Source organism: Carassius gibelio, chromosome B5 (genome assembly GCF_023724105.1).
Source record: "Carassius gibelio isolate Cgi1373 ecotype wild population from Czech Republic chromosome B5, carGib1.2-hapl.c, whole genome shotgun sequence".
NCBI lineage: Eukaryota > Metazoa > Chordata > Actinopteri > Cypriniformes > Cyprinidae > Carassius > Carassius gibelio.
The window spans coordinates 25,376,625-25,387,108 of record NC_068400.1 but is presented as its reverse complement, the minus strand read 5'-3'; the positions used below and the strand labels follow the sequence as shown (position 1 = coordinate 25,387,108).

The 10,484-nt window shown below is 36.9% G+C and overlaps 1 protein-coding gene across 3 annotated transcripts; it reads right to left on the bottom strand.

Annotated features, from left to right (window-relative positions):
- Window positions 1-273: 273 nt before the first annotated feature.
- Window positions 274-6,525, bottom strand: LOC127958775 (LHFPL tetraspan subfamily member 2a protein-like). Of its 3 annotated transcripts, none has more exons than XM_052557749.1 (4): window positions 6,345-6,525; window positions 6,103-6,254; window positions 3,067-3,671; window positions 274-1,198 (listed from the first exon to the last, which is right to left on the bottom strand). In XM_052557749.1, exons 3-4 carry the CDS (start codon window positions 3,473-3,475, stop codon window positions 942-944), a joined length of 666 nt encoding a protein of 221 aa, XP_052413709.1. In that variant the 5' UTR covers window positions 3,476-3,671; window positions 6,103-6,254; window positions 6,345-6,525; the 3' UTR covers window positions 274-941. The 3 variants fall into 3 exon arrangements, with proteins under 3 accessions (XP_052413709.1, XP_052413708.1, XP_052413707.1); XM_052557748.1 differs by having other exon boundaries at window positions 6,103-6,224; window positions 6,345-6,515; XM_052557747.1 differs by having other exon boundaries at window positions 6,350-6,515.
- Between the last annotated feature and the right edge of the window lie 3,959 nt (window positions 6,526-10,484).

The window sequence follows — 10,484 nt, the reverse complement described above, 5'->3', positions numbered from 1 at the left end:
CAATCTTTAGCTAGGTTACTATTAAATTATATTTATTATCTAATTTAGCTTTTATTATGCATTGTTTTTCTAGGCACTTTGCAAATGCAAGTTCCTGAATATGAGGAATGATGGGATACGCTTAGCCTCAAATACTACTTTGAAGTTGTATGAGATAGAGTGGATTTAGTGAAAGTTAAGGGCACTGAACTTCGGCATTTTTATGACCTGGGACAGTCTTGAGCACTTACTTCCTCTTGCGTACAAACTACAAACACACAAAAGCCAAGACAGTTTAGTGTTGGTATTACAACAGGCACTTTATTTGTCCTCTTTAGTCCAATTGGCAGTGCCAGATATTGTTGACAGATGAAAAATATCTGCACTCAACAAAAAAGTTACTCACAAAGTTACAGTTGAAAGTTCGCCATATCATGCAATCAGCTTCCCATATATGGACTGTTTGCAGTGAACGCACACTGTGATAGAGACAGAAAGTGCCTCAAACACCTTCTGATTCAATAATCACTTTTTATTTGACAGTTTAAGGAGACTAGGTCTATCACAGGGCAGTTAAGAGTAACCTATTCTAAATTAAGCATACCATTCCATAAACAACTGCTTATAGTTTCATCCATTAGTAAGAAGTTACTAAATTTAGTAACAAATAAATCAAAATACTGATAAAATGCATTTGCTTATAAACACAATGTTAATGCATTTGTTAGTATCAAAAGGTTTTTTAATAAAAATAATCTGTTATGCGTATACTTTGCAATGGCGATGCAGCGATAAGATAAGATGAGATGTGATTAAAAAAGCACAAGCAAATACATTTGTAAATTCCTTAATCAGTAGACCTACAGGTCTGAAATACATTCTCATTTATGCAATAGTCATTTCAATCAGTAAACATGGGACACAAATGATTCTTTTTCATCTGAGTGGTTTGTGTTCACATCTCACAGCACACAAATGAGACTCCGTCCCTCTTCAATCTCATCCTGCACCTTATCGCTGGAGGTGGCGATTTCAGCCTGGGCCGAAAACATAGCACAGATGAAAGTGAGAACAGTGCCTCCTATGGCTGTGTAGAAAGCCCAGCCCAGAGAACACAGGCCCACTTTATATGGGGAAGCATCAGGACCACAGTAGTCAACCACCTTCTTAGAGCCCCAGCCTGCAGGATAGAGCATCAGACCGAGGATGAGGAATAGACCTGCAAAAGACAAATGGGAATGCTGGAATTACAAGGACGTCCATTCAAAACAAATAGAAACATTGTGAATTACAGTTGATAAAAGTGTTCTGGGTAACTGAAAGGTGGACAGTGTAGTAAAAGTTAACAATAAAACTTCCTGAAACTAATAAGAAACACAGCTAAAAAACTCTTAATGTCCATTCACACCAGGAACAAGAACTATAATGACAACCATATTAGTGTCCACATTCTGTTTATTAGAAGTATGTCCTGCATTTACGTTATCTGACACTTTAAATGCTCAATGAATGCTTTAGTGCTTAAAGAATGCTTTAAAACTGGGTGGATTCTGATTGAATGTCAATGTTTTTATCCAGAATCCTCTCTGTAAAACTTCTAACTCTATACAAAATGAAAGAACCATATCATTAGAACAAAACAATGAAATGCACTGTGATTAAGTATGATAAAATCTATGAATAACCTCAAATTTGCAACTTACTGGTGAATAGTGTGAATGGGTCTTCACTTGGTATTTTAGTCCTATGATTTTATTTGGAAACTGAATGCTAACTTCATTTTTCTCTCTAAAGTTCCTCTTTCCTTGAAGACACACTCACTCAAAACTAGAAGTTCAGATTTCTCCTTGTTTTCCTGACAACGGCCTTGCAGCCCCTTTTGAACTGTGATAACAACATCAGAAAAATCTCTTTACAACACGAAAGGTTTCCCTGTAAAACCTCAGGGTAACCGTTGAGTCACGATTTCTGTTCCTGTGGCTCAGTGATAGAGCATTGCATTGGCAGTGCTAAAGGTTGTGGGTTCGATTCCCAGGGAACACACATAGTAAAAAAACCTAAATGCACTGCAAGTGGCTTTGGATAAAAGCATCTGATAAATGTAAGATCTAGGATTTAATTGTAGTGTTTAAAAGGCAAGGCACTGATCTAATCTTCATACCAAACAGAGCAGGTCGCTGTGATCCCTCTATTTTATTCTTACTCTAAATAGGCAAGTGAGATCCTGTCTCTAAAGTCATGTTGAAGTCATGCTCTCACTATTCACAAATTACTCAATCAACATGTCATAAAACTTTCAATGAAATTATACAAGAGCTACATAGTTTGGAAGTACCTGTTGTTGGTCTTGGTCTTCTATAAAATGAACTGCAATTTTTTTATTGTACCACAATACTTTATTGTTCTAGTTTCCAGACATGGCTGCAAAAAAGATGCATTATCATTACTGATCTGTTAGTGCCTGGTATTTTTACTCAAAAGGCCCTGCCACAGTCAACATTCCAGCTCTGCTCCTTTCAGCCGGTTTGAGAAATGGTAACAAAAGTAGGTGTGGATTCCTGAGGCCTGATTAACAAAGCATTCAGATCAGCATGGAATAAAAATGTACCATATTTTACAAATGGATCGATTGTGATTTACTTGTCCATGCATATGTCTGCTCTTTTTTTCCATTTCAGAGTGTAATTCATAATGCTTAATACTTAAGACTTCTTTATGCTCATATCAAGCTCCGTTTTAAATCAGAACTAGGACAAGCTTAGCAAGGATTTCTAAACATTGGAGACACCGAAGTAACATTTCCAATGCCGTAATATTTAGACTGTCTTTTCTGTAATGGGATGATGAGAGTGTTGAAGTTCATAATTAAATAGCATGGTCTTTGAGGTCACCAGAGGAATGTCAGAACCTCGAAGCCGTGAGCTCAGAGCATTCTGGGGGCAGCTTCAGTGTCTCACTTAAATACACTCTCTAATTTGCTGTGTTTAGTTGATAGTGGTTCAAAGTTAAAAGATGACCGCCAACTGCCACCACAAAGACTGCCAAGTATCTGAGAAAGCAGTGCTACAGTAGACTGTCCCATCTTACCTGCTATTCCCTGAAGCAGGCCACACACATTGAATATGCTCTTCTTCAAGATACTCTGGAAGCACATGCTGAAAACCGAAAGGATGGCCACTAGGGACAGAAGAAAGATTCCGACGACTAGAAATATAACAGTGGCTTGCCAGAAGCCACTGGCTATTTCCATGAAGTCTGTGGCGTAGGCCCCACACTGGACCACCTTCTGCTGTGCCACCTTGATGCAGCGGTTGTAAATACCCAGGGTGCGCTGGTCACTGTGGTGTGAAGACGTGATGGTGAAGTTGAACTCAGAACCATCTGGATACCCCACCAGCCATTCGGCGCTCATAAATGCCACCAGCTCAGCAAATGCCACCACAATGCTCATCAAGGTCCATAACATAGAACGGCATGTGACTATGACGTGACACATTCTGCAGAACCTGTATGCCAGCACTTGAGAGGAAGGGGTTTCTTCGAACAGCAGCTAAAGCACGTCAGTGAAGGTCCAGTGGTGTTATCATCACAGCTTAATTAGCAGCAGATCTCCTCAAACAGCACCACAGAAGAACTCCTGAGCTCTAAGACCGTCCGGAGAGTATCCATGTACTGACACCGACTGAACAACTCTATGGAGAAAAAAAGAGAAGCATTTGTTTGAGAAAGTTATAATCAAGGCTATAAATCTAGATTGCTCAAGAGCTCTGAATCAGCACAATGACGTCTGTACCAGGAACAATCCAATTTAATTCTGATGTTTTCCAGTGCAGAAACCTCTCTGAAAATCCTAGCAACATGGCACACTCTTAAAAATGCTGGGGTAAAATCAACCCATTTTGGGTTTAGCAGAAAAACTTTGGGAGACATGTTGAGACATAAACAACTTTCAAAATGAATTAAAGTTTTGATTTTTTAATTGATTTATTTTTTGGTCAGATTTGTTGCTTGCAGATGAGGAAGGAGTTGTCAAGTCAGGAAATGGAGCTGTCAAGTCGAAAACTATCGATTCATGATGTTGGTGCCATGTCAAGTCAGACAAAATATTGAAGCAATAATCACTACTTCACGTTAGATGCTGATTGGTCTGCACAGAAGATTGGTTAGATGCTGATTGGTTTGCACAGGAAAACGCAACTATTTTACAAAGTGGTGGTTTTGTATGGATTTGTATGATGTGAACAGTATGAAAACATACAATTTGGAAGAAAAAGCCTGAAGGCCCAGCTCTAAACATAATCATCGTTGGGACGTAAGTATATTGTACAAAAACATACAAAGGAGATTTTCCTGAATTTTTAATGAGATTTTTTTTCAGAGGAGCCAGTTTACGTTAAGTAAAAACACCAACTGAGGGTAACATGTTTGAAAAGGCATGGAAATACCTGGAATACTTGATATTAGCATGACAAAGATATTCATATAATAAAAAGTTTCCGTCATTTCACCCATCAGAGGATAGTGCTGCAAGCTATACAATACTTTCACCTAGGTCTGTGTTATGACAGGTCCTTACCTTGATACCGCAAGATTGTGTAAGTAGCAAATGCCTGTTTGTACAGGTATGAAAGGTGTTAAAATAAAGAATTTGAAAAAACAAAATGTACTTCGTAATGCAGTTATAACATAAACATAAGAAAGGCATAACATTTCACATTAAGAAGTTCCTAGTTTAAGTAAACTGAGTCTGAGTACACGATGACCGTTAAGGATTTTCTTAAAACCTTCAATGACAGTGCTGTGAAGGAAAGTGATATATGAATTTATTGAATGGGAGATTATTATGTCAGGTTAGGGTTAGTCTTTTGGTATCAAGTATGAAGTTTTATCATTTAAAACTGAAACAGCGAGCAACCACAGCACTATCTCAAAGCTTGATGTCCCGGGGACTCTTCAAATACACAGTTTGTCTTGTGTTTAAAGCTTTTTTGTTACTACCGATAAACTTATCGTTCCAGTCCTCGAGAATGATTATTTAATTATCTGTGACCTGCCCAAGATTGTTTACCTGAATGGCCAGAAATGTTACAGATCTAAGAAACACAAAGAATGAGCTCACACTTAATTTAATTACACCACATGATTTCCCCAAAAAAGGAGGTAGCAAACGAAAAAGGAAAGTGCCATGGATTCTTAAGGGGCCTGAAGAATGTCAGAGTCTGTTGCTGTGAGATGAGGACACAAAGGGCTCTCCTGCTGGAGAAAAAACACCGTTCTGAAAAGGGATAAGGAGGTTCTCCACTTTTGAATAAAGATGGACCCAGAAAGTCCCTAGAAACGGTGACAGACTTCCACCGGTTAATTGGAGTTTCAATGGTTTCAACCGAAATGCTGCCTCTAAAGAAGCATTCAGTGAATTCATTAGGAACTCTGGAATGTCTTACAAGATCATTATTAATGTAAAGAGGTCCAAAGGTGCTCAGTGATCAAACATAACCTCAAAATCAGAGGTCAATCAAAAGCCCTATATTATAGGCTACATCTAATTAGCTCCTATGCATATTAATATAGGCTTTCATTGGCAGATTCTAACTTATAACCTTCTTTTACTGTGTAACTGTCCCATACAGTGATGGTATCAACTGTTAGTACAATGGTGCATATGCCAAGGCATGGTACACCATATCAAATAATATAATGGTACATGTTCAATCAAAACAATGCTATTGCCATGCTACAATGATGTAAAATCATGTTATTTCACTAACTGTTAAATTTTAAGCAGTCTGCCGGCTGATTTTCGTGTTACTTCAAAGAAGAACTTTATTTTCGCATGTCTCCTGTTACAATCTGTTACAGATGTTTGCCTTAAAAGAACAAGTTGAAAAAGCAGTGTATTTATATTTAAGTAGCAAAGGCTCACTGCTCTCTGTTCTCTTGTTCTGTTTCTTTGAATGCTCTGTCTAGTGATCAGTTGTACCATCCCACCACAGCTAGAGAAAATGATCTCTTTTGTTCAGCGTGACTTTCGACGATGTCAAAACCTATTCGACACAGCTAAAATGAGACGAACAATAACACGCAGCCCGAAAGGCAAATATAAGATATGTGTATTCCTCTTACCTTAACGGTTCTGAACTAACGGGCTGTTCGCTGATTAGTGTTTAACTTCCTGATGTGTCTGAGCGAAACTCTGTTCTGACGATACACGACACGCGCCAGAAGGGAAGAGCCACAGCAGAAACCTGGAAACATTCAGCTTCACAATCACATCTCTGGAATACATGGAAAAACATACAACATGGCATCGATTAGAGATCACGGAACCTAGTTCGGCGCCAGACTCAAAACAATACCAGTTCTACCTCACTTCAGCTCCTTTCTCATTGTTTGTTCACCGCCTCCTTTACTCCAGCCCCTCGCGAAGTTAGAAAGGCTCGGAATGCGCCCACACGCCTACTATGTAGGCTAGTCTAGGTAGACAGCTCACTACGAGCTCACATTTCCTCTGATTTGCCCTCTTTTTCTTTGTAAAGATGTTTACGTTTTTTCCTGGAGAATCTGGTTAACTTTACCCAGTAAGTTTATATACGAGTATGGATGGTGGGACATAACTGAATGTTTCTTCAAATATGAGTGGGCTAGTTCTGTCCCTGTTTCACCCACCCATATAAAATGTTTAATCACACCCCAAAAAAAAAAGTAAATAATATATTGGTTTTGATAGCTAAGTTAAGGGATATTTTTTTCGGAACAAAAAAGCTTAAATCTTTAATAGCTTGCATTTGTTTTTGTATCTTTAATTATGGAATTAAACATTCTTTTCACATTTTTGTAGGCTATAATTTCACAAAATTACAGCTTTAAAATTACACCAAATAAAAACGTTGCTATAACTTATCAAGATTTCCCCTAAATAAATATTGAAATGGTTTATGTTGGTCTTTGCTGACATAATCGTTTTTAAAACAATAATAACATTATAATATTTGAATGTGTTTCACATAGTTTAAAACTGAACAGCTGCAAGGGATAATATAAATAGAAGGCTTTTGGAAAGCAGTGGAAATGATTAAGGAAGGATAAAACACTTCCAGGACAGTTTTAATGTGATATCCATACATAAAACAAGTAAGGATCAGTTAGTCTACTACAAATCAGCCCTTGATTTGTAACATAAAGTCAAGAGACAAGGCATGGCTGCAGATGACCCATCATACAAATATTACATGTTGTCTGCAATAGTTTAAATATGAACATTTCGAGGCCAGGGTAGTAAAAAGATTCCTTATAAGGACGTTAAAGAATGAATTAACAGAAGTGTTGTAGTACAAATGTGTCAACTCTAGAGGGCTATGTGTCTGTTACTGTAAATGAGTGAAGACAACTAGTTTTGGATGCAAAGTTGTGTAAAAAAGAGTGCTCTAAAAGTATATAAAAATACATAATGATCTTAATCAAAGTCCAAACAAACTGGTGCATTAACAGTAACAATGTTAACTAACAGTAACACAGTAACTACAGCTATATTATGAATTATTAAGTAAAGTTTAGGCCGTATCCGTTTTAACATGCAATATTTGCTGACAGAAAAAAAAAAAAAGCTTAGGCTAGTCCAAGACCGAAAGATCATGCAAATGCCTGACAAATACTTTGACTGTGTCTCATCCTTACCTAATCTGCCCTGCAGCATTCAGGTCTGTCTTTTTCTACTCAAGCTTTTGGATGTAATCCCTGTCTGTGAAAATTGGGAAATGCTGTACTGACTTGCCAGTGAGTGAAACACAACTCAAGGGGGTGAAAAAGCTATCACAGATGCTTGACAGAATAGATAATACAATGTCATATAACATACTAACCTTTTTATTGATTTTACTGCTCAGTTTGTCTAAAATGACATATGTAGAATTATTTATTTTAGCAAATGTATTGCAATTATATTGCAATATTGTATTAAAATACTCAGTGTAATTCTGTTTCTGTGTATTTGTCCTGGTTCGTTCTTAAACAGACTGTGATTTTCCTTGGCTGTTACATCTTAAAAGACATTTAGATTGAAATGAAGCAGAATGAAATGGTTTAATCTTCAGGGAAACTGAGACGCTAAAACATCAGTGTCCTCAGATTGAGTTGCATATATACAGTGGGGATCAAAAGTTTGGGCACCCCTTGCAGAATCTGTGAAAATATGAGTAATTTTCAAAAAATAAGAGAGATCATACTAAATGCATGTTATATTTTATTTAGTACTGTCCTGAGTAAGATATTGTGCATAAAAGATATTAACATTTAGTCCACAAGACAAGAAAAAATTCTGAAATTATTAAAATAACCCCACTCAAAAGTTTGGGAACCCTTGGTTCTTAATACTGTGTTCTGTTACCTGATGATCCTCGGCTGTGTTTCTGTTTTGTGATGGTTGTGCATGAGTCCCTTGTTTGTTCTGAACAGTTAAACTGAGCAGCGTTCTTCAGAAAAATCTTTAAGGTCCTGAAGATTCTTCAGTTTTCTAGCATCTTTGCATATTTGAACCCTTTCCAGCAGTGACTGTATGATTTTGAGATACATCTTTTCAGACTGAGGACATTTGAGGGACTCAAACACAACTATTTAAAAAGATTCAAACATTCACTGATGCTCCAGAAGGAAACAAGATGCATTAAGAGCTGGGGAGTGAAAACTTTTGGAATTTGAAGATCAATGTAAATTGTATTTAATTTGTGTACCGGGAAACATACAAGTATCTTCTGTTGCTTACGAAGGGCAGAACTAAATGGAAAACAATTATATTTCAACAAAATAAGAAAAATTTGTCCATCTTCAACGTGTTCAAAAGTTTTCACTCCCCAGCTCTTAATGCATCTTGTTTCCTTCTGGAGCATCAGTGAATGTTTGAATCTTTTTAAATAGTTGTGTTTGAGTCCCTCAAATGTCCTCAGTCTGAAAAGATGTATCTCAAAATCATACAGTCACTGCTGGAAAGGGTTCAAATATGCAAAGATGCTGGAAAACTGAAGAATCTGCAGGACCTTAAAGATTTTTCTGAAGAACGCTGCTCAGTTTAACTGTTCAGAACAAACAAGGGACTCATGCACAACCATCACAAAACAGAAAGACAGCCGAGGATCATCAGGTAACAGAACACAGTACTAAGAACCAAGGGTTCCCAAACTTTTGAGTGGGGTTATTTTAATAATTTCAGCAATTCTTTTGTCTTGTGGACTAAATGTTAATATCTTTTATGTACAATATCTTACTCAGGACAGTACTAAATAAAAAATAACATGCATTTAGTATGATCTCTCTTATTTTTGAAAATTACTCATATTTTCACAGATTCTGCAAGGGGTGCCCAAACTTTCGATCCCCACTGTAGTCTCGGTTAGACATATAGTGAATACATACAGCAGCTCTACTGTAAAGTAACACATATCAATCCCAATTGTCTGTTCAGAAGAGGATAGAAGGCAATACAAAAAATCTTGCAATTATAAATTCAGCAGGGCCCAACAATAAGATTTTTCCCCTGCTTGGTCAGTTTACTTAATTGAAATGAGCTAATGCAGCACAATTGCTGTACATTTTGTCTGAATTGTATTCATTTGTGTTCAATCCACTTAAATATATGTGAAATTTTAATTTCCTTAATCCATTTGTTTTGAGAATATATGAACTATTATTGTTGCAATAATGGAAATGTTTAGTTCCCAGCATGCTTTGCATAGGGCTGGGTTAAGAGCATAACTGTTGAAATTAGGTTTTATTTTAATGTGTTTTTTACTGAAGTGAAAGATCCGGTTAATATTTAGTTTTTAGCTATGTTGGACATTTAAAATAGTTATGTTTTTGTGCTAGAGTAAAGCTCTTGGTTGTGGGTGCTATATTTGTGGGTTTGTTTGTTTTATTAGAAATAGCTGGTTTAATGGCAGTGTGGTGAAAAGTAACTTCGTATTTGTGCTGTGCTAGTAAAACTGTAAATGTATGACAAAAATGAATGTCAAGCACTTACAGGTCTTTCCATTTATTCGAAAACACAGACTTCTCAATAAAACTGTGACTAAAAGTACTCACTAAGTTTAAAATGTTACTTTTGTGCAACCACTTACCTTTTGAACTTTTGTTCAATGCAGCCCGACCAAAAAACAATGTAATTTTATTTATGCATTTTTATATATGGTAAAAATACCTTGCTATAATCCATCTGGATACAGCTGGCATCATGATCAGGATGGTATTCCTTAGTTTCTCCTGTGTACACTGCTTTCGATTTCTAATTAGAACATCACTGCCTCTGGGGAATAAGCTGCTAAATTACATTCTAGTACTGCTTCTAACCACAAGGTGTCGCTCTAACCTAGCTGAAGACGAACTTGTAATGTTGTGTTGTGTTGATGTGATGTACCTCACAACTGATACACTTTATGTGTTTGTGGACATTCTAAACAATAATGACAGTGAAAGGGCTTCTTTTGTGTAGCCATCCTTCAAACCTAGAGTCAAAAATT